This window comes from Scleropages formosus, chromosome 21 (assembly GCF_900964775.1).
Source record: "Scleropages formosus chromosome 21, fSclFor1.1, whole genome shotgun sequence".
Taxonomy (NCBI): Eukaryota; Metazoa; Chordata; class Actinopteri; order Osteoglossiformes; family Osteoglossidae; genus Scleropages; species Scleropages formosus.
In genome coordinates, this window is record NC_041826.1 from 21,833,061 (window position 1) to 21,858,164 (window position 25,104).

The window sequence follows — 25,104 nt, forward strand, 5'->3', positions numbered from 1 at the left end:
TTGTGCATATAAAGCCTTTTGATGACAAAAGCAAAATCTGGTTTTTATATCAACTTACAGAACTGCTATAAGGGGTTTAACTGCTTTCAAGCAGAACTGCGAGTGTATTTACAGTCACAATCAATGCATGTTTATGAACTTTATGTAGTGTTATCAGCCCACATACCTTATTCACCGCGGTGACTTACACTGCTAGATACACGACTTACACTGGGCCACTTTCTCTGTCACTCACTCACACACTATGGGTGAACCTGAACAGCATGTCTTTGGAGTGTGGGAGGAAACCAGAGCACCCAAAGACTTACACTGCTAGATACACTACTTACACTGGGTCACTCATTCATACATCAGTGGAACACACACACACTCTCTCTCTGTCACTCACACACTATGGGTGACCCTGAACAGCATGTCTTTGGAGTGTGGGAAGAAACCAGAGCACCCAGCGGAAACCCACGCAGACATGGGGAAAACATGCAAACTCCACACAGACTGAGAGGGGATCGAACCCATATTTTCTCGCACCACCCAGGCACCGTGCCACCGTGCTGCCCAATTTATTAAAAGTCTCCTGGAATATTTCCATGGCAAACGTGGGGCTCGATGCTTCGTAAATCTGATGCATGTCATTTATGTTCCCGTAAAACTACCCCACCACGGTCTATTGAATGTTAAATCGGTTAATGTTATCATTTTAAATGCTTTATTACTGAACAAGGCATGGAGATTGCATACTCCGCTGTTACATAATGAGTGAGAACAGGTCGCATTTTCTGAAGGTGTGTGACCATGAATCGATCATAGAAGATCGCCCCTAGCCGGTTTCCATGTAAGGGATTTCTATGAAAATTCGTGCGGGCAGTCTTGGCTAAAATAGTACATCCATATATGTGGTGTAGATAACAGTAATCGATACTTTTGGTTAGTGATCAATAGCAGCTCCTATTTTTAGTATTGACAGCGGAGACTTGCGCTGACAGTGGACGTGATGGGACAACTTACTGCCGAATCGAAACGTTGAGAATAAGGAGTGGAACGTTGCAAATCGCCCACTTTTTTTTTGCCTTTTTTCTACATCCCTTGTTTTTTACAGGCCCTTCATCGCGAGGGGATGAGAGAAGCTAAACTCTCAGATTTGTGAAAATCAAAGCCAGTGTTGAACTACCTACAATTACACTGGTCAACAAAATTGTAATTTTTTTGTCCCACAAACTAAAATAGGTGTATTTCATAGTACTTTTTACGCTGAATTCAGATCTGTTTTCAGAATTTTTCTATCAGGTAGGGTGTAAAAGTTACAAAGCAATTAAAATTGGAAAAAATGTATTTTACTTATTCATTTAGCTGATGCTTTTCTCCAAAGAGACTTATAATTATTTATCCTTTTATAAAGCTGAGCAGTTCAAGGCGAGTACCTTGCTTCGGGCTACGATAACAGGAGGTGGGATTTGAACCTGTAGCCTTTAGGTCCAAAGGCAGCAACTGTAACCGCTGCACTACCAGCAGCCCATTATTGGGAATATGAATTATTACAGTATGTGAGGTTAACAAAGGGAGCCCAGCTGTAGATCTGAGACGGCAGCTGCTCCACGTTGAGCTTCTACGAGTAGATACGGTGCGCAGGAAGTAGGGCAGGGGTTGTGGTCCTAGAGCCCCACGCAAGGCAGTCGTCGGCGTCAGGATTTGCACAGTCCAGTCGGAGCGGTGGCCCAAGGTCGGCGCCGCCCTGCTTGCGCTTTGCTCCACACATGAGCGCATCTGCGCTGTCGGACACCCCGAAGTCCTCGCTGTTGGAAACTCGCCGCCATTCAGAGCCGACGGGCGTGTCGACTAGAGCCGTGGTCAGCCTGCGCGTGCAGAGCGTGTGCGCTCAATGAATACACATTTGCGGGTGTGCGCTGGCTGTAGCCGCACACCGACACTGACTGACGATGAGCGCATTACGTCCACGTACCCGACGGGATGCTGAGGCATGCTGTAAAAAATTTTGAGATGAAGGCTTGTTTGTATAGAGGTGCAACTCAAACTTCTGCTACACACACGATTTCCTCTAAAAAACATATGTTATTGGTCATTAAACACCTATTATGTCACATAAGACACGCTGATTCTCCTTAAATCCTCATTTTGTAGTAAAACTGAGGGACACCAGGGGTTCGCACACTTTCGAGCAGCACCGTTATATGAGGATTGCTGGTTTAAGCTTGACGTGAACTGCAGCAGGAAAAAATAAGATTTTCCAAACTAGCTGTTTTATTGCAGTGTATCATATGCTTAAAATATACAGTATTTGATGGGTAAAGTGCGGGATGAGAAACCGTACTTGAGTGAAGGCCAGCTTAGCGAGTACACTCAAAGACAATGGAAAAAGAGCAGAGGTGCAAACAGCTTTGATTGGAGAGACGGAGAAATCAATATGATCAAGGAAAGATATGGTAATATGAGTCATTCTGTTTACCGTAACCAGTCGGTGCCGTGAAAATGAATCCCACTGGCAGTACAAAGTACACACCCGGTCTTTGGATCTATGTACATTTATCTGACTTTTCTCCAAAGCGACATACAATGTTCAGCTACTTAGTTATATACCCATTTATACAGCTGGGCATTTTTCTGGAGCAGCTGAGGGTAAGAACCTTCCTCAAGGCCACTAAAGCTGGAGGTGGGGTTCAGCCTGTGATATTTGGATCCAAAGGCATCAGCTCTAACCGCTACGCTACCGGTATTCAAGAGTAGGGGAGTAACTTCATGAGTTGAGAAAGCCAGTCTTCTCTGATCGGGATTGTAAGTACAGGACTAGCAGGAGACCAGCCTGTGTTTCGTACGAACACATGTCCGTCGCCGCGGGTCTCGCTCGTCCTGCAGCTATCGGCGAGCCGCAATAATTGTACCGTGAAACCTTTTGTACCTTGAATAATTGAAGGATCTCAGCGCAAGTACAAAATGTGAATCAAAAACCCTGCGGAGGAGGCTGGGCGGCAGGATCACTCCGTGCTCACATTCACGGCGGTCAGTGATACTTGATAAGCGTCTCTACATGAATGTTAATAAAGCATGATGTGATTAGGAGGCCCATGGTTCAGCTTACCCCGACAGCAGCTTTATGCTTCACAAACTTTTCGCTTCCAGTCCATGGAGTCTCATCGCTGGCGCACGAGGTTTTGCTCGAGAAGTAATTATCCCTCGTGGAAACGAACGAGCCCAACGCTCATCTCTTTAAGGCTTCGCACACGACGCGCGCTCGGCCTCGTTTCTTATTTTTGATTCCATCGCTTTTTTCGAAGTCGAGACCAAATGCTTCGGCTGTCTGCTGCTGGGAAAAGAGGAGTGCCGGGAGCTTTGCTTTTCATGTAAAAACACACTAATGAGCGTGGTAAAGGACTCTTTGTGTCACACCAACAGGTTACTTTGCGGTTAGTGAGTAGTGGCTTTGTACGGGGCAGCAGCGGTAGCTTAAAGTATCCTAATGATGATAACGATAAAAATACTCAACGTAATGTAACAAAAATTGTATTAAGCTAATTTATTGCACTTTCTATTCAGTTTCGTTAGATTGAACGTACTTTTGGTGTTGGTTTTTCGAAAAATATTCCACGTTCTTGAAATTAGCAAATTTTGGTGAATTTTCTCATCGGATTCCAGGCACCGAATATTCCAGTACCTTTCAAAATCTGATGCTTTCTAGAGTGTTCTGGTGCCTTCTAGAATCTTCCAATGGCTGCAAGATTCTGTGGATAAAACTGGCACTCTGGAAGAACTGGTGGCATTTTTGTAATCAGTAATTTTTTAATTTTTTTCTTTAATTTTTTTTTAACAAAAATCATTATAGCTAAGAACTTCGGAAAATCTTATTACGTTGTGTAATAATAAAATAGTGGGGGAAAAACCACATGCGCTGTGTTATAATGAAGAACAGTGTCTTAGCTACCGATCGACAGGCCGTACCCTAGAAGTCCCTTTTACGAATTCGTACTACCGAGTCGTAGCCGTATGTGCTCCCTCCGTCAGTGTTTCATTAGTAGTTTCCTCGTCGGTATTTCATTTCTCCTACATTCTTCTGCTCCAGAGCACTGTCTTGGAAGGCTTGTTTGGGCCGGAAAGGTTCTGACGTGTCAGGAAATCGAACTCCAGGTGGAGGGTAAAGGTTCGGGGATCTGACCGAGAGTTGCGCTCTTACTTATTTTTACGTACGGTGCTGACTGAAAGTATGTAAACCCTGTAGGGATGGTCATTATTCTTGTATGATATATTGTAATTAACTTAAAATCTAAATGGTAAATCTTAAAATAAACGTATAGAACAAATGAATGACCAATTTGCACACCTGACTCTACTTACCTACCTGGTTTAACCAGTTCAATTTTGGGCTTCACTTATTTTTACACCTGCACTACTTGCATGTTTCTATTACACACATGATTTCCTCTAAAGAAACATGCAATTGGTCATTATGCTATTATATCAAATGAGAAACACTGATTCTCATTAAATGACCATTTTGTGGTAAAACTAAGGGACATGCAGAGTTCACGCACTTTCGAGCAGCATTTTCTGCATTCTGTATTTATGATCAGATCCATAGAAAAATTGTTCAGTTACTACTGATGTATTGGTTTACCTCCTCGCTTGGCATATTTCAGTTTTGTGCCCCTTTCCTGGAGCTGCTGCTCTGTAAACACTTTGGCGCCAAAGACCCAGCTGATCGTTCTTTTACACCGATGGGGGAATCATGGTAAATTGGTCCTCTGCCACAGTTTTTCTTTAGTCTCACAGGAATGGGTCTTATTAACTTGCTCCTCATTTTCTCATCTCTGCTCAGAGACCTTCACGAGAGCCTTGAGGTTAAAGCGCCGAACATGGGAATTAGTCAGAGCGGCAGACCCTCCAGACACTGTTGTTCCCGAAAGACGCTCCATGAAGAAGTGGGACAGGAAGCTTCATTATGTATTTACATGACTGTAAATATGTAAGCCTTTTGCAGTGTTATGAATACTTCACATTTAGCTGCAGTGCCTGGGATTTTCGGAAAACCGTCTCCAGTATCGCTGCCATCCAGCCATTTTACGTCGGACATCGACGGCATTAGTGCACATCTGGTGTTTTTTGTGTTTGTGACCCCATCAGTATGAAGCAAAATATGCTTCTCTCAACTTGAGCTTCCTGAATCATTTTTGTGATCGTAGTCTAGTGTTAGACATCCAGATCTTTAAAAGTTTATTTCATGGATTCCATTGAACAGCATATCTTCTGTGAGAGATGTATCGCACGCACGTGTTCATTTAGTTGACACGTTTCTCCAAACCAGCTTACATTTACATTTCTTTATTTAGCAGACGCATTTCTCCTAAGCGACTTCCAATGAACTCTATGTAGTGTTGTCAGCCCACACACCTTATTCACTGCGGTGACTTACACTGCTAGATACATTACTGACAATGGGTCACTCATCCATACATCAGTGGAACACACACACACAGACTATGGGGGAACCTGAACAGCATGTCTTTGGACTGTGGGAGGAAACCAGAGCACCCAGAGAAAACCCACGCAGACACGGGGAGAACATGCAAACTCCACACAGACTGCGTGGGAATCATATCATGTCCTCTCGCACCACCCAGGCGCTGTAAGACAGAAGGGCTACTCAGTGTGCTGCCGTGCCGTACAGCTGGGTAACTTCTCAGTGTGAAGGTACCTACAACTATTTACCCATTTATACAGTGTGGTAATTTTACTGGAGCAATTTAGGGGAAGTGGCTCGCTCAAGGGTACTACAGTCAGAGCGGGGATTTGAACCTGTCACCTTTGGGTCCAAAGGCAGCAGCTTCGGTTACTACACTCCTAGTTTCCACACTTCTGGGAATAGCAGTATTTTTATTTCATGCTTTTAATAAGAGCTATGATATGATTACCCTGCCCTGAAAAGTTATATCCCCACATGGAGATATCATAAAAATCACAGCAGAAATGGTGGGAGCGCTTCAGTTTTCCTCTGATGTGTCTTCAGCCACACAGCCTGTGTCCTGCCAAGTGCAAATGAGCCAGCTGAGATTTTGGGATGGCAGGCAGCAGTGCCAGCCGCATCAGAAGCCGAAAAGAACAAAATCTGACATCAGTGTTGACATGGTGTCAGCTTTGCTTCTACAGTGCTGCTTAAAAGTGTTTGGAACCCTTGTGTCCCTCGGTTTTACCACGAAATGGTTATTTAATGAGAATCAGTGTTTCTCATGTGACATAACAGGTGTGTAACGACCAATTCCGTATGTTTCTTTAGGGGAAATCATGTGTGTAATAGAAACACGCAAGTAGTGCAAGTGTAAAAATAAGTGAAGCCCAAGTTACTTTGGTTAAACCGGGTAGGTAAGTAGAATCAGGGCTGTAAATCATAGCCATTTATTCATCATATAAGTTATTTTCCATATTTTCTAAAAGAATAATGACCATCCCTTTAGGGTTCACATACTTTGAAGCTACACTGCATGCAGCTACAGCACAAGAGCCTTGCTGAGTGCTCTGAATGCTACTGTCATATTTTGATGTTATTACATTATCCAGGTAGTTTTATTTTTATTTTGTATCTGAGTATCTAATCACTCAGGCTTGATTTTTTTTTTTTTTTTTTTTTTTTTAGGAATCCACTGTACAGGTCAAACCTTTGGGGGCAGCAGGTAGTGTCGCGGTTATATTCCGTGCCTTAAAATTGAAAGACCTAAGTTTGAATCTTCCCTCCCACTGTAGTAGCCTTGAGCAAGACACCTTACCTTGAGTTGCTCCAGTAAAAATCGTATGGACCTAATTCTGTCGTGCACTTTGGAGAGGAATGTCAGCCAGATGAATAAATAATAAGCTGTGTTCAACTTGCAGTGGGTAGAAAAACTCAAAAACGGCCCTGACAGTAAAATAATAAATTCTGATGCTACAAAATGATTATATGGCACCATAAAACGAAGCCAATTATTAAGTACAGGCAGTCCCCGGATTACGAAGGAGTTCATTCCTGAGTCTGTTGTTAAGTCGGAATTGTACGTAAGTCGGAACAGTTAGTGTAGCTACAGTTCATATTTAAGTTCGTAACAGTTCGTTAGTCAAATGTTTGTCTTAGTATATAGTATATTGTGTGCCGTTCTATGCATAAAAAATATTAAAGAAACACTTCCGGATACACCAAAACATCTTTAACATAAAAGTACAGTAATAATACAATGTAACGATAATAATAAATGTAACTACGTACAGTATTTATAATTAAAATTGTCCCGATTGTTGACCGACTGTAGCCCAACCCTCTTTCCCAGTGTTTATTGGCGTTTCCACCTTTTTCCGATCACTTTATTATTTCTGCTTTAGTTTCGGTCTGGATCATTTTTCTTTTCTTTGATGCATCGCCATCACTTGCATCACGTTTACGGTTTAGTGCCATGGTTACGAGACTAAAAACAAAAATAAAGCCAAATAAACTAACGCATGAGACGCTGTTAACAGCAACACGGTGCGACTGAAAAGAAGGAAGTCTGTCCTCCCTCGGGCTCACGAGCCAACGAACCGCTGTAGATGCTCGATGTTTTGATGCGCGTCGCAAAGTAGCGCCCGTTTGTTTTTATGAATCATTGTATGTAAGTCAGATTTTCACTTTCCGGGGAGGTTCATAACTATGGGTTGTATGCAAGTCGGTCGTTCATAACCCGGGGACTGCCTGTAAGCCAATAAAAAAAAAAAGAGATACTTGCTCGTTTACTATTGATCGCCGCTTATCCTGAGACATGGTCGTGGTGGTCTGAACCCTATCCCAGAATAGGGGTAGGTGCTAGGCTGGACAAGATTCATGCCAGGTGGTATTATTGTCCATTGCAGGGTGGACGGTAAAAAATATGATATGATATCATATCATATCATATCACATCATATTAACTGACAATAGAGTCAGTTTCCAGCTGCCGGTAACACTACCCTGCTGATGTTCGCAAGTGTTTGCATTTGAACAGAAAACAGGGTCGGAAACAGGCCACCAAAGGAGCTCACGTTACTGTGCTATTTACTTATTTTCCTAAATTGATGATCCTCAGACATCAATATTTAAGTCATTAGAGCAAATGAAAAGTAAATGTGTCGACGCGAGTCTCACTTGGGCAAACGTGTGTGTGTGTGTGTGTGTGGCGCCAGCCGCATCTGGATCTGAAAAGAACAAAATCTGACATTACTGTTGACATGGTGTCAGCTTTGCATCTACAGTGCTGCCTGAAAGTGTGCGAACCCCTTGTTTCCCTTAGTTTTACCACAAAATGGTTATTGAATGAGAGTCGGTGTTTCTCATGTGACACCATTGGTGTGTAAAGACCAATTCCATGTGTTTCTTTAGAGGAAATCGTGTGTGTGGTAGAAACACACAAGGAGCGCAGGTTTGAACGTAAGTGAAGTCCAAGTTACTTTGGTTAAACGTGGTAGGTAAGTAGAATCAGGGGTGTAAATCATAGTAATGTATTCATTGTATGTTTATTTTAATACAAGAATAATGACCATCACACGCACGTATTATATATGTTGGTCCAGTGCGGCGTTTTAACATTCACGTGTATTTACGGATTTAATTGACTTTTTTTCTCCAAAGCGACTATTAAACGACTTGCCCGTGTATACGGCCGGGTACTTTTACTGGAGCACTGGGGTAAATACCTTTCTTAAAGGCACTACCTTTGGAGGTGGGATTCACACCTGCAACCTCTGCCAGGGTCCGTAGGCACCTCCTGTAACCACTGCGCCACCAGCGCTTCCCCCTCCCGCCTTTTCGCGATCCCGTTTTCTCGAGGCGCGTCTCCTCGTCTCGTGCTGTAACCTTGTAAAAACACGTACTCTCTAGCGCCGCTTAAAAATAAGTCGCACCGTAATAGAACACGCTAATTCCCCCGGTGATACGGCAGAAAGTCACGGTGACAGCTGCAGCGGGGTCACGCTCTTCTCTTGGGCCGCACAGGCTCATCTGCTTCCCTCCGCCGTCGCGCCGACGCTTGCAGACGCGGACTTCTCCATACGACCGCTTACTATTTGATGAAATAGCTGGAAGCGTCTCCCTGCAATGAATATTTCTGTGTTCATATTCCTAAGGGGGGGAAATGGACCACTTGGGTCACTCCATAGGCGCTACGTTTCGCCTTCTCCCTTGGCGCGTAACGCAATCCCCGGCACAGGGGCGTTACGGTGTATTTTTCGGGCTCTTGCAGTCCCCGCTAAGTGGTTTGCCGTCACCTACGCTGCTCCCTCTTTCCACGGTCCCGGTGAATCATGGGAAGGTGAGGGTCACGAGAAGGGGAAGGGGGTGATGGCGCCGATGTAAAAATAGCAGGTGAAGGATCTCAAGCTTAAGAACCCGGGTTCTGCAGCGGAGAGTGGCTCGTCCCGCGTGAATTTTGAGCGTATCGTTCTCCCCAGTTCCTCTCGCAGTCCCTGTTACAGATGTTTTATTAGTTATCGATCAGACACTGGAAAAAATCTCTCCTGCTGTGTGAGCACGTTTATTTCTTTGACACTTTTTACCTAAGGCTGTGATTTAGTGTTAGACTACCTACAATTATTTACCCGTTTATACAGGTGGACAATTTTCCTGGAGCAATTGAGGGAAGGTACCTTGCTCAAGGGTACTGCAGCTGGTGGCGGGACTCGAACCCGCAGCCTTTGGATCGAAAGGCAGAAGCGCTAAGCGCAACCCCACCAGCTGTTCCTTTTTCCATCCCCCCCAAGCACTCGCGATTTGGGAACGTGTCGGCTTCTCTGTCACCGAAGTGCAAGTCGCAATGAAATATAATCTGTGTCCACGTGGTGTGAACGCGGAGCTGGGCTCAGTTACACCGTAGTACGCGGAGGCATTCCTCGCACTTTAGCGGGCGGCACGCGGACCTTCGCGCTGTCGCCGGTTCGAGAAAAGGCAGGAAGCTGCAGTCTGGAGCAGTTAGAGGTCGCCAACGGAGTCCTTTCCGCACAATAGCGTGGTGTTATAAAGAGCCCGGCTGTGCGAGTGTGTCCAGACCGACTGGATGTGTGAAACCTGAGGCCTGAGGTTTGCAGAGACGGGACGATTCCCTTTACACCCCCATGTTGCAAACTGTACAGGGTTCGAAAATGCAGAGCCCGCAACCCTGGTGACCTAGCGCTTAGAACTGCTTCCTGCTTTGACCCGAAGGTTCGAATCCCACCTCCAGCCGTAGTACCCCTGAGCAAGGTACTTACCCTAAATTTCTCCAGTAAAACAAACAAAAAAACTACCCAGCTGTATAAATGGGTGAATTATTGTAACCTTAACACTGTAAGTTGCTTTAGAGAAAAGCGTCGGCAAAATAAATAAGTTTCGATGTTGACCTTCTGTGGCTTAACGTGGTCTCTCCAAGAAAGGGTGACGTTATGCTGCGGACGCTTAGGGTGAAGAAACGAAGGTGGGGTAATCATGGTCCGGGGAAGATTTGCGGGCTCGTCGATGGTGCCGCCGCAAACCCGACATCGCTCGGCTCCCATTTCTTTGCTTTCTCGCCTCTAAAATGAGAGCGTGGGGGTACGACGTGATGAAGGATAATTAACGTTGCGGCGAAGTGGGACAAAATCCTGCGTCGGCCACATTGCGGGTGAGCGCGCAGTAACTGGCCCTTGGCGGCCCTTTCTCTCATGCTACCTCTCGCGGTGTGATTCGCACCTGTTCCCACGGTCAGCCCACACACTGCCGCACGAGGAAGACGTGTGCTGCCGTCAAGCTCGGCGCCGCTCCCTACCATACCTGGTGGATGAGCTCCCGCCACGACTGAAATTGAGTCCCGGGTGGTGCGAAAGGCGGAAGTTGGGGTGGGGGCGGTGGCGGCGGGGGGGAGGTGACGCAAATTATACAAGCAACCTGTGCGGGCTTCAATGGTGCTGGTTTAATGTTTCTGCTCTGCAGGAAGCGCAGAAGGTCAGCAATCCTTCCAGTAACCCAGCCGACGGGGGAACCAAGATCCCCGACGAGAAGGAAGAGTCGTCCACCAGCGAAGTGGGGTGGATGACCTCTGTGAAGGACTGGGCTGGGGTCATGATATCTGCGCAGACGCTGACCGGCAGAGTACTGGTGAGTCTCGACGGGATGGCCTTCCTGCGTGCTGCCCCACCGTTCGCCCGTAACCGCCTTTTGTCACGCTTGTGTCGCACCCCGGAGTGCGTTTGCGCGATTTTCCGTCCCAAGAAAAAGTGGCGAATTTTCAGTGCTGCCGCACGATTTTGAGCAGCTGGGACCAATGCCAAGTGTTCGCTGCTAAAAAACTGCATAATCTTGATGAAAATATATCCCTTAAGAGGTTTCGGTTTACTTTTCAACTCAATTATTGAGTATCAACTGAATGAGTTGAAAGAAAAATTAAGAAAACAGAGGAATATTGTCTTGACCAATTTATCTGACGCTTTTACCCCAAAGCACCTCATGCTGTTGAAGTACCTACAATTATTTACCCATTTAGACAGCTGGGTAATTTTACTCGAGTAATTGAAGGTAAGTACCCTGCTCACAGGCGCTACAGTTGGCGGTGGGAGTCGAACCTGTAACCTTTGAGTCCAAAGGCAGCGGCTCCAACCGCTGCCGGCCGCCCTTTATAACTCAGTTTTATTTCCGTCTATACAGTTGGTCCCCTCCTCGCAAACCCAACTGGGGCGGCGAGTTGGGTCATAACCCAGAGTTCAAAGGTCAGTCCTATAATGAAGCAGACCAGGAGCTCGTCATCGGTCCTGCGTGCGGTTGCCCGCGTTAATGTGGTACCGGACAACCGGACTCCGTCGTTTACCGAGCTGCACGTCGCCTTCGAGAAACGTGCGTAAGTGGAAGGGTCGGAGCGGAATGGCTGATGATGATGAAGAGCACGGCGGTAGGAAGCCCCTCCCTCTGGTGAGCCGGGATGCCTCGTGCACATGCCTCCATGTTCGGAGTCCCCGGGCAGGGCTGTTTGCAATACCTTATCCCCGTGAGGAACCCTTCCCACAGCTGGACCGGGGTGTCGGTGCTCCTTCCTTTCACCCCACAAAATTCATTAATTCCCAACAGGAGCGTCGCAGTAAAGGAAACGCAATTGTTTACCTCGAAACGCAGCATCAGTTTGAAGCCGGAGGAGTCGGAGGATCACGGGGGAGCGCCTCCGTAGAGGGCTGTCTACGGCTCGTTCGCCAGCCGTTCGCCTCGGGTGGCGCTTCGGTGCGGGCCTCCGCTTGGTACGCCGGCTCTCTTTTTGCGAAAAAATAGGGAAATGCTTCTGAAAAAGTTTGCATCCGTGAAAAGTTTGTTCCTTCCAAGTTTCTAAGTCAGGGAGCCACCGTGTCTCGTTTCGCCCACCGGCGCCGCAGCGGCCGCAGGTGCGTTTTCGCTTATGGCTTCTCCGAGTCGTCGTGCGAAGGAGCCGAAAGCTTCCTTAAGCGCGCTTGAATGCTGGCTCCAAAACCAGGTAAACTTCTAAATAAACATTCCGAAACGACTGAAGCACCGAGCAAACTTCTCTCCTACTTGTATGACTTGCGCGAGCGAACGATCTCAACCGGGAGGGCGTGTAAATTCAAAAAAGTGTAAAAACGGCGAGACTTCCATCCTGGTGAGATAGAGAACAAGTGAAGAGTGGACAGCCTGGGTTTCACTTGGTGCGTGGAGAGAGAACACCATCAGGTGGTCAGTCTCAGGCACTCCACCTTCTGCTGGAGGTCCTTATGAAATAAGTTTATTTTTTATGGCTGAGGCCAGGTAGAGATTCCCCTGTTCCCTGCGCTGGGCTCAATTCTCTCGCTTGCTCGCTCCCTCACTTCCGGTAACCGCTCGTCCGGGTCTGGGTCGCGGAAGTCCGGAGCCTATCCCGGAGGCTCGGGGCACGACACCGGTTAGGGTACACCGTGGATGCCAGTGGATTGCAGAAATAAGCGAAATAATATATATAAAATGAACATTAATGGATTGGGAGTGCACTGAGACCCATGTACTTTGTTCAATTTTAGGGTCAAAAAAACAATTCAATTTAAAATATAATTATTAGTGTTTTGCCATGTAATCGCACAGTAGCCCGAAAGGTATCAGGCACTGACCCATTTCTGTTACCTACATTTAGGTGATTTACGCTCTAAGGCAAAGCGAGTGTGTGACCGGAGAGCCTGGACATGTGGCGTCGTATTTACGGATCATTTACTTCGGAATGGCGGTGCGTGTACGCCATGGAGATGATTTCCTTGCATATTCACGCGTTTAAAAACACTTTTGACCCTCCGTATCGCTGTGACAGTTATGTGACAAAGAATAAATAAATATATGTGTGTATATTTTTTAATTTAGCTGAATGAAGTGAGTTCCTTATACGTGTTCAGTTTATATTGTAACGAACAGCGTTGGTTTCCATGTCCCCGATTTTGATTATTTCTTCTCCTTTTAATATTTGTCAGATAATATCGGTTTTAGATAAGGCAGAAAGTCGGAAGTGGGTCGCATGAAATTGTCAGCGTAAATGTCACTCTATTTGCAGGTGGCTGGTACTCGTAGTGAGCGCTCAAATTGGGTCATGGGGTGGGGGGGGTATTGTGTATATAGGCATAATCTGTGAGCGGGAGGGGGGCCCCTACGCTTCTCCGTGTTCAAAGCGGGACAAATACCCTCGATAATAAAGGGCGTGAGCCATAGAGACAAATGAAAAGCACCAGAAGAATGTGTTGGCGTGTTGAGCGGCCTGCGTTTAGATCGGGGTCTCAAACTCGGAGCCTCGGAGTCTCGGAGGGACGACACGGTTCGGGGGAACGGGACTCTCATTAAAGAACATCTTTACACTCTTCCTTCACAGAGTGATATTTTGCATTATATAGAAGCATTCTGAGCAATATAAATAGATAAGTTGCATTCCGCACGTATCGTGTCTTTGTTCGTCTCTGTATTTTGCTGATAATTAAGGCTGTATTTATTTCACACCTTAATCCAAAGCAATTTACAGCGTTAAACCACCTACGGTTATTTACCCATTTACTGTTGTCGGCCCCACCCAGCGAAACCTGACCCACAGCAACCACCTGCGTGGTTCTCAAGCCAAGGGAGGAACAGAGGTGGGTTGCCGGGTCCTTCTTCCGCATGGCGGGCCGGAAACGCGGAACCTCCGCGCACCCCAAGCGGGACTCGAACCCCAGACCCACCGAAGTTAGTTGTGGGCCGAGTCCGTCGACATGGTGCAGCATAATGAGGGTCACGTTGTTTCATTATGGTGTAACCAGGAACGTTGCGTGCAGATTAGATCTGCAACTTTTAGCATGACGTCAATATGAAATATTCTACATTTCTCGAATATTTACAAGGTATTTGAATCAGGACTATGAATTTTATTATAGTAAAATAATTCAGTCAAAGTGTGGAGAAATTGACGTGTTTGTCTGTAGGCCTTTTTTTGGGAGTTACTGGCAGTGATATGCTCAGATTTACTGATGTTTGAAAGTCCTGTGTTTTAGGTATTATTTGTTTAAAAAAAAAAAAAAAGCCAGTCTTTGTTTGCTGAAAGTCTGTTACTTCTATTGGATTGGAGTTAATACCACAATGAAAAATTCTGCAAATTTAAATGAACTGTCATGTTCATGTCAGTGCCAAGTGGACAACTGTGGACGACTGAAATGTAAATTTACCACGAAAATACAGTTAATTACTCTGTGTTTGGCGCACAGCCAGGGCTGTGTCACGATAGCCGTGTCGGGACGATAATTAACATTCATATGGAAAGAGAGGGAAGAAAGTGTCGGTTTAGCTTCGAAGGAAGTGACATTGGACAGCGCTGCGTGTAAGATGCTGCTTGTAATGAAATAATTTTGTGCCTCTTTAGTGATGATTCTATGCAACTCCTTTTGTTTCAGCATAACACAGCTGTAGATTTTACATTTACATGTATTCATTTATCAGACACTTTTCTCCAAAGCGACATACATCTCATAGAAAATATAATGTGTTCATTACATTAGCAGAAAGAGACAATTAGATGCAGACGTGTGATTCCTTAGTGCAGTTAGTTTGTTTCCACCATATGAACCGATATTCATCACACGAGTAGCCGCATTACATTAATTTATTAATCCGACGCTTTTCTCCAAAGCAGCTTACAGTGTTACAATTATTTACCTATTTGTACAGCTGGGTAACTTTACTGGAGCAATTTTAGGGTAAGTACCTTGCTCAAGGTACTACAGCTGGAGGGGGGATCAAACCTGTGACTTTTGGATCTAAAGGCAGTAGCTGTAACTGCTATGCTGCTGGCTGTCAGCCGCATAAAACGTTATCAGAATATCCACAATTCCAGATCACCTTCCTAGAAATGTTTTTTTTTTTTGCTATATATATATATATAAATAAATACATTTACATTACAGGAATAGCTGTGTAAAGGTTTATCTGGGCATCATCTTAAAGTTATGGTGCATGAACATTTACACCTTACATGAACTTCAGAGATGATGGACGAAGTGAGTCTGGAAAAAGTGAGTTTTAAGACCCTTTTTAACTGCGGGCAGGGATTCAGCAGTTCCGAGTGACGGGGGAGGCCGTTCCACCACAACGGAGCCAGAACCGAGAACCTTCGTGCTTTACCTTTCGTGCGTGGGACCGCCAGGTGGGGAGATGCGGAGGAGCGTAGCCGTCTGGTTGGGGTATAGTGGTTTCGTGCAAATTGAATGCCTCGCTTTGGCCTCTCTTGCCAACACGCCGCCACTCCTTCCGACTGTACAGTAAATGCCAGTCGGTCAGTGAGCGTATGCAGGTGCCGGAGAACGAGCACCGAACCGAAATGCACCGGGAGGACAGTTTTTGGGTGGCTTCTGCGGTCTCTCTGCGAAGCTCGCTGGAAGGCGTCGAGTGTTTCCTTGGGGCTCTCGCCAAATCCTTTGAATGCCACCTACCGCAGTACCGCGTCTCCATCTGGACAGCGCGTCGCGTGTTTTCGCAAGACTGCGCAAAGGTTCGGCCCATATTCTCCTCGCAGTCGTTTTGTCAGTTTGCTGCACGTGTCCAGCTGAGGTCTGGAATGAAGTGAGGCAACATGATATGTGAAAATCTGAATTCGCTTTATTTTACCTTCTTCAAAACACTTCCGCTTTAGGGCTCATTCGGTATTATGGACGATAAAGTGTCACTGGAGTTTTGCCCTCAAGCACGGTTGCGAGTCCACCAGGATCCTCCGACGAAGGCCCGACCCCCCCGTCTCGGGGCCCTTGTTGGAGCTCTTCCACGCTCATATTTTCAGTTGAAATGCAGTGCTGTGGAGTCGGAGTCGGAAGAAATTATTGGGTTAGTGGAGTTGGAGTTGGAGTTGGAGTCGGGGGGGTGCGGTGGCACAGTGGGTTGGACCGGGTCCTGCTCTCTGGTGGGTCTGGGGTTCGAGTTCCGCTTGGGGTGCCTTGCGATGGACTGGCGTCCCGTCCTGGGTGTGTCCCCTCCCGCCTTACGCCCTGTGTTGCCGGGTTAGGCTCCGGCTCTGGCTCCCCGCAACCCCGTATGGGACAAGCGGTTCAGACAATGTGTGTGAGAGTTGGAGTCAAAGGTTTTGTGTACCGACTCCACAGCCCTGTCGAAATGTCTTCTCTTCTAATATGTTTTCTGCAAATGTGAGATGGTAGCTTGTTATGCATATTTTACAATACAAGTAATGGGGATGCAAGGGCTTCGCATACTTTCAAGCAGTGCTGTATACGTCTGGGAAAAACAATGCAAGTCAAATATAAAAATAAAATAAACTGAAGGAAAAGCCCTGTGGATGACGACTGCTGTGAAACTCATGCGAACAAAAGGCTGCTTTTCAACCTTCGAGGGACGGAGGCACTGAGCCTGGTTCATGTCTTAGGTTTGCTCTGATTTAGCTGATTTAGTGTAACGTGAGCTGTGAGAGCTCTACATTTGCATGCACACACACATATTGATGTGTTCTTGCTGTATATATTTTTGTGTGTTTTGTCATTTTTTTTCCAATTTAAATTTATAATTTTTTTTCTTTAATTTTTATTTTACAATTACATTTATTTATGTAGCAGACGCTTTTCTCCAAAGCGACTTCCAATGAGCTCTATGTAGTGTTATCAGCCCACGAACCTTATTCACCGCGGTGACTTACACTGCTAGATACACTACTTACAGTGGGTCACTCATCCATATATCAGTGGAACACACACGCACTCTCTGTCACTCACACACTATGGGTGAACCTGAACAGCGTGTTTTTGGAGTGTGGGAGGAAACCAGAGCACCTGGAGGAAACCCACACAGACACAGGGAGAACGTGCAAACTCCACACAGACTGAGCTGGGATCGAACCCTCGTCCTCTCTCACCACCCAGGCGCTGTGAGACAACAGCACTACTTGTGACTCATATTTTATTTATTTATGTATATGCAGTTTTTTTTTTAATAGAGATTTTTTTCAGCCACTGCCTGCCTGTTTTCATCGTTCCCCAGACGGACTGTACTATCAATACAGTAATAGCTATGCCAGTGACTCTTACGTTATCATTAGCAATGACAGCCTCCGACTTCAGCGTGATATCTTTAGTAGGCAAATGATCCTCTGTATTTGCATACTTTTTGCTGCAGTGTCCTTGTGTTGTGCACAGTGAGATGAAAGGACATAGTTGAGGGTCACACGTCCAGCGTAGTACATTAATCACCATGGCCGTGCTTTTAAACATATCCTTGGCCATGTGTGCGTTGCTCGATGTGTCACCTCTAAAATTCACTGATAATTAAAAATTCTTGGGCAAAAAGCTGCAGTAGCAGGAGGGCCTTCAAATTATTCTTTGGTCTCGTTTCATACATGTTTGCGGTTGCAAAATGTTTTCACATAGTTTCATATAGACGTGCACAAAAAAACCATCTGTGAAGCTGAAATGGTTGAATCCATGGGCTAAACTCAACGGGTGATGTCCCCTTCGCCCCAGGGACGACCCTTTGTCATTTTTAAGTGACATAAGGAATGTTCGCAATGATCTTAATAAAGGAATTGATATGGTAAATCAGTGCCTTTACATTCAAGATTCAAGAGTTTATTGTCATATGTACAGTAAACAGTCCGTTCCGTTGCGCCATACAATGAAATTCTTACTCTCTGAATCCTCCCAGCAAAAAAAGACGGAGGACATAAATTACAAATTTACAAAATAACTATTAGTGCAAAAGCAAGAGAAAGAATTATGGACATGTGTAAAGTGTGCAGTGCACAATGTAAACATGGAAGACATGCATGTGCAAAGTCCTGCAGAGGATATCATGACAGCACGTGAAGCTCAGAAAAAGCTCATTTGCTGCAGTGTGAATTCACATAACATTTTGCATCTAGAATTTAAAATCAATCAGTCTCTTATTGTTGGGTGGATAAATGTAAGAACCAGTGCTGTAAAAATGTTTGTACATTTATCCAACACTTCTCTCCAAAGCAATTTACGGCGTTAAGTTACAATTATTTACCCATTTATAGAGCAGGGTAATTTTACTGGAGCAATTTAGGGTAAGTACCTTGCTCAAGGGTATTACAGCTAGAGTGGGATCAAACCGGTGTCTTTTGGGTCCAAAGACAGCAGCTGTAACCACTACACTACCAGCTGTCCCCCAGTACAAGTACAAGTACAAGTACAAGTACAAGTCAGTCCTGTTCTTACTACTCTGATAAACATGTAAAGAAATTATGGATTTTTTTCCTTTAAGGTCTTCTGATACCAACATTTTTGTAAATGCAATATCCAGAAGATAATGTAAGTTGTGTTAAAATTCTAGGACCTAGTGGTTGTTTTTATTCTGTATAATTAGCATTCGTACAGTTATACCTTTCTTTGAAAATTATGTACGTTTTTCCTGCTGAAGCATTTCCCCTCTTTCAGGTGGTCCTAGTTTTTGCACTCAGCATCGGAGCACTTGGAATATACTTCATAGACTCCTCGGAGTAAGTATTTTTGTGTTTGTCTACATTTTAATTTGCTTTTCTTTAATTATGCTTGAGGTTGACCTACCAGTTTTACTCTGTGTTACCGTATTCTGTATGTTGCAATAACAAAAAAAAAAAAAAATCTGGAAACTACAAGTTTCTCTCAACTTATCCTGCCTGATCATTTAAGAAGCACTATAAATAGAGAATAAATGAATAAACAAAGTGACAAAATGAGTACAGGGCACAAAATATATTTTTTGTCAATATTTGGTCTTTGTGGGGTTCATGTCCACTTTTCCGCTTCTGGAAACGTGGAATATGCCACTCATTTTTTCTGTTTTTTTTGGTAAAAAATAGTTACAGGTCCGGTGTTTGGTTTATGTTTGGAACATATATAAAAAGTGGACTTTTTTGACCACGGTCCTAAATATCACCAGGCTGATCATTGCACGTCATGTGCACTCTGGACATTTTTCTTGAGCATTTCAGTTGTGCTGTTGAATAATTAAGATTCATTCATTCATAAGGTTTATTTGAAGATTATGCAGGAAATCCTGTGTTACATCATATCCTTTTCCTTTTGGTAGACAGGGCTCGGCAGGTGGAGTCACTGCATTGATGAGTAAAGGTTCCAACATGAAAGCAATGAATTTTGAGAATAACAGATGAAAAGAATATTAAGAGCTCGTAGCATTGACTGCACTACATGGATCATACTTGTAGCTACTATTCCAGAGAATGGCATGGGGGGGGGGGGGGGGGGGGGGGGGGTGGAGCAACACTGGAACTGCTCTCTGTAGCAGGCCAATAAAATACATTAATTACATTTAGTTATTTAGCAGACACTTTTCTCCAAAGCGACTTCCAATGAACTTTCTATGTAGTGTTATCAGCCCACACATCTTATTCACCGCGGTGACTTACACTGCTAGATACACTACTTACAGTGGGCCACTCATCCATACATCAGTGGAACACACACACACACTCTCTCTGTCACTCACACACTATGGGTGAACCTGAACAGCATGTCTTTGCAGTGTGGGAGGAAACCAGAGCACCCAAAGACTTACACTGCTAGATACACTACTTACAGTGGGTCACTCATCCATACATCAGTGGAACAGACTCTGTCTGTCACTCACACACTATGGGTGAACCTGAACAGCACATCTTTGGAGTGTGGGGGGAAACCAGAGCACCCAAAGACTTACACTGCTAGATACACTACTTACACTGGGTCACTCATCCATACATCAGCGGAGCACATGTACTCTCTATCACTCACACACTATGGGTGAACCTGAACAGCATGTCTTCGTAGCGTGGGAGGAAACCAGAGCGCCTGTCCGTACATCCGTATCCAATGGATGTGGAATTTGGTGAAAAGCAACGACGTAACACAGCATGTTGTTGAAAACGGCACGGAAATCTCGAACTTGTACAGTCGTGTGTTCGGTATCCAGCGCTCATCGCGATGGAACTCTCTTCTGTAGTTTCAATGTCACTTCACACTCGGCAGTCACATGGGAGGCTGACGCGCGCACACACACACACACGCACACACGCACAGACAGAAATAGCCTTGCTCATGTTTCCCGTTACGTAAGAAATCTCCTTGAGCCTTTACTTAGCTACAGCTGCGGGTTGTTCCGGAGCAAATGGAGCAAATGGTCCAACTTCCAAGGCCCTATATGGCACAAGCGTTCGGCCCGAATGACGGAGCAGGGCCTCCACCTCGCTGAACGAACGCGCACCTACGGATGACGGCTTTTATAGAGGACACGCCTCCGGGGGGATGAACGATGTCATAAACGGGGTAATGTCCCTGGGCGAAATGAAGAAGGCGACCGCAATGACAATTCCGAAAAAACATATAGGGAAGGGGTAATTGCTCTCGTTCACCCCAGTTTACCTGCTCTTGCATAAATGAAAGCTGCGCAAGCGGGAATTGGCGTCACCGATCTTTTCAGCGAGCCGAGTCGACACGTATTTCAGCCGAAGAAGCAAACCGAAAAATGTCAGCTGCATTAGGCTGTACGTAGTGTCCGCGCACCAAAGTTTCTGGAGACGACCTTTTAATTGTATTTAGACCGTTAGGCGTTGAGGCACAGAAGATGCTGAAACCGTATTGCATTTAATTTAAAAAGAAATTATTAAAAAAAAAAAGCATAAAATAACTGAATGTTCATTTTTTTCCAAGTACATTTAAAATTACAAATATTCCGATTAAAGTTCCAAATAGCTTTTTGCTTTATTTACAATTTTAGTTACTGTATAACATCACACAGCTGACAATTTTAATTATTCACTTTCACTTTACCAGTTTTCTTCCTGGTGCTGTTCACCCCACCAGTTCTTCAGGGGTCTGAGGTGCTTATTAATAATGTTAATAATAATATTAACAATAATATCAATAGCAAATTATTAATGTTAATTGTTAATATTAACCTATTAAAAATGTTTAATGAATTCACCTTTAGAACAATGTATGTAACAGCATACATACTTTCAAAGTGTATAACTTTCTTGTTTTGAAGTCGTTTTATCGGAGTTGTTTTATAGAAGTTGAGTTATAAGAGTTTCAACGAGGAAAAAGTGCTTCTCTGCATAAATTTATAAAATTCTGAATTACCCAAATAATCCCTTACATAGTTATAAATACAGTATTATATATTATTACAAGTGCATTTAGACAAGAGAAGTCCCTTTCAGTGTTGTGCAGGGGCAGCTGTCATGTAAACCTGGATTTCAAATATATGGAATTTTTTCTTTATTTTTTTTTTACGGCGCTGCAGTAAATCACAATTTTCTTCTCTTTTCACAGCCCTATAGAATCATGTCAGAATTTCTACAAGGACTTCACTCTACAGATTGACATGGCCTTCAACGTTTTCTTCTTACTCTACTTCGGTCTGCGTGTAAGTACAAGCCACGGTAACCTTTTTGTCGCTGTTGTGTTTGTGTAGCTGTACAACTGCAAAAGTGATGCGAACAAACAACTTGCAGTGATTTAAAATCTCTCTCCACCATGGTGGTTTTCTGGAATAAAAAAAAATTTGCAGTTATGTATTATATTATATTATATTAGTGGGGGGGCGCGGTGGTGGGGTGGCGCAGTGGGTTGGACCGGGTCCTGCTCTCCGGTGGGTCTGGGGTTCGAGTCCCGCTTGGGGTGCCTTGCGACGGACTGGCGTCCCGTCCTGGGTGTGTCCTGGGTGCGTCCCCTCCCCCTCCGGCCTTACGCCCTGAGTTGCTGGGTTAGGTTCCGGTTCCCTGTGACCCCGTATGGGACAAGCGGTTCAGAAAGTGTATGTGTATATTATATTATGTTATATTATCAACTTTAACTGTTAGAGTTATAATGTAAAGATCAAATGAAATGTTCCTTATATATGGCAATTTTCAGGAAATTGTCTAATCCAGAAAACCTCCTTGAAAATATTGCACTTAGATGTAGTTTTTTTAAAGCTCTGGCTTCATGCTTAGTTTGTATTACAGCACAAAGACATATAAAATATGACATGCGTGATTAAACTAAGGAAAGGCAGCAGGTGGCCCACTAAAAAAGGAAAGTGTTCGACGTGTGCAATGCTGACTTGTTGCGCTAATTTTGAAGACATACATCCTGTAATATAGAAATATACAAATATAAATAGTATGTTAATGAAACATATACACAGACTCTTTTCAGAATCTTTTTTATGGAGCCCCTTTATTATGAGAGACGAACGTTGTGCAATTATTTTCAGGACAGATGGTCCCCGACTTACGATGCGGTTATGTTCCGATAAACCCATCGTGAAAATGTCGTAAGTTGAAAATGGATTTAATACACCGATCCGACCGAACATCATCGCTTCTTATCCTTTAACATGGTCAATTGCGAAAGTCCACGTGCGATGGCCATTATGGACTTGCCGCCTTCATGCTGGGCAGTTAACTCGAATTTCTCCTCGGGAGTAACTGCCTTCCTCTTCTTCTTCCCACCAGTAGTAGGAGACACAGAAGGGCGTTTCGTACACGGGACGGATGCACAAAACGCAGCGTAGATACGGGGGGGTATCCAAAAAAACGCTGGCAACACAGAACACTGTAGAGTATCGGTTGTATACACTAGCGACCGCGTGGCAGACTGGTGAATCACTGCCACTGCCCGGCATCACAAGAAAGTATCGCACCGCATATCGCTCGCCTGGAAAAAATCGAAACTCAAAGTACGGTTTCTACTGAATGCGTATCGCTGTCGAACCATCTGTATTTTTTGCTTTGGTTGGGCCTCAGAATGCAATATTTGCTTATTCCCTTTGTGTTTTCCCACAGTTCATTGCAGCCAATGACAAATTGTGGTTTTGGCTTGAGGTGAACTCTGTTGTGGATTTCTTCACGGTCCCACCAGTGTTTGTGTCTGTGTATCTTAACAGAAGCTGGCTTGGTAAGTCTTTCTTTTTACACTTTCTCTAGTTCACTCTTTACATTTTTTTTTTTTTTTTTTAATTTATCAGGCTCTTTTCTCCAAAGCGACTTCCAATGAACTCTATGTAGTGTTATGAGCCGACACACCTTATTCACCACGGTAACTTACACTGCTAGATGCACTACTTACAATGGGTCACTCATCCATACATCAGTGGAACACACTCTCTCTGGAAAAGAATGTAAGGGAAAGCTTAAAGGCAATGGTAAAAAACATTCTCTAAAAAGTGACTTTTTTCAATGGAAAAGACAACTGGATGCTGAGAAATCTCCTTTTTCAGGACTGGTAATGACACAGTAGCTTGTAGTTATTTCATTTTACACTTTATGCAGATTTTGCAGTCAGCGTCATTACATCTGTTACTTAATTTGCATGGGAAATGAAATGATTTGAAACGGCTCAGCTGTTGTTTTTCGCTTTCCATCCTGGCACATTGTCCACACTGCTGCAGATAACTCTCTCTGTTTGTGACAGAATTCAAATAGCTGTTATACAGTCAGATACTGAACTGCCATATAAGACCTGTGGTAATATAGTGATACAGTATAGTAAAATAGTAGAAAATGTAGAATCCTTCAGCTAATACAGGTCTGTACTTATTAGGAGGATTGAAAGTACTACTGTCATCGCATCACGATTCATATCTTATTTTTTACTGTCAGTCGGCAGACTAAATAATAAAAACAAAAATGTTCCTTCCTTTTGTGGGTAGCAAAGAATGAGAAGCCGCTTCAAACTCCAAGCATTGTGCAGAACCTCAGATTGAAACGAAATATTAATGAGCAGATGGGGCGCATTTCATATATAGCGACTGCTTGTCGTTTACAGCCTTAAATCAGTTACCAGTTTGGACACAGGAGCACCTCCATATGCATTTGTATGTGTACATTTCAGCTCAGTTACTATGGTTACCAGTTACTTCTGTTCACAACAGTAGTTTAACTTGTGCAGGTACTAGATGTGCAGATGTGGTCTTTTGCTTATTAAATTGCAGGATGTGTTTTCTTAAACACATTTACAACCTTCCACATATCCTTGTGTGTTTTCAGGTCTGGTTTGTCTTTTCTAGTGTAGCCTCTCTGTTCATTATTCTGACTTTTTTCTTTAATGCACAGGTTTAAGGTTCCTGAGAGCCTTAAGATTGATCCAGTTTTCAGAAATTTTACAGTTTCTGAATATCTTAAAAACAAGGTAAGTAAATTTTCTCATACCCAAGACAATGATTTTTGTTTAGAACATGTATGTGCAGGTGGTCCCCGATTTACGTTGGGGTTACGATCCACGAAACCCATCCTAAGTGGAAAATATCGTAAATCGAAAATGCATTTGATACGCAGAACCTACCGAAAATCATTGCCTAGCATACGTGCGATGGCCATTACGGATTTGCTGCCTTCATGCTGGGCAATTATCTTGAGTTTCTTCTCAAGAGTAACCGCTCTCCTCTTCTTCTTCCCGCCAGTAGCGGGAGACAGAGACGAGCATTTCTGCGGCATTATGGATGCTCAAAACACAATGTAGATATGGGGGGTATAGTGACCGCGTGGCAGACTGGGAGATGTGGATCGCTGCCACTGCCCAACAACGCGATAGAGTGTCGCACTGCATATCGCTTGCCCAAGAAAAAATCTAAATTCAGATTCTAAGTACAGTTTCTACTGAACGTGTATCGCCAGCTCACCATCGTAAAGTCGAAAAATCGTAGGTCGAACCATCGTAAGTCGG

General features: G+C 44.3%; 1 protein-coding gene across 9 annotated transcripts in view; it reads left to right on the forward strand.

Moving 5' to 3' along the window:
• kcnma1a (potassium large conductance calcium-activated channel, subfamily M, alpha member 1a) overlaps positions 1-25,104 on the forward strand; it is a 66,431-nt gene that overhangs the window by 4,821 nt on the left and 36,506 nt on the right. For all 9 annotated transcript variants that reach the window (XM_018729977.2, XM_018729979.2, XM_018729980.2 and 6 more), the window contains exons 2-6: positions 10,919-11,083; positions 18,856-18,917; positions 21,730-21,823; positions 23,226-23,337; positions 24,495-24,570. In XM_018729977.2, coding sequence (XP_018585493.1) covers positions 10,919-11,083; positions 18,856-18,917; positions 21,730-21,823; positions 23,226-23,337; positions 24,495-24,570 — 509 coding nt within the window. The remainder of the gene's footprint in view (positions 1-10,918; positions 11,084-18,855; positions 18,918-21,729; positions 21,824-23,225; positions 23,338-24,494; positions 24,571-25,104) is intronic.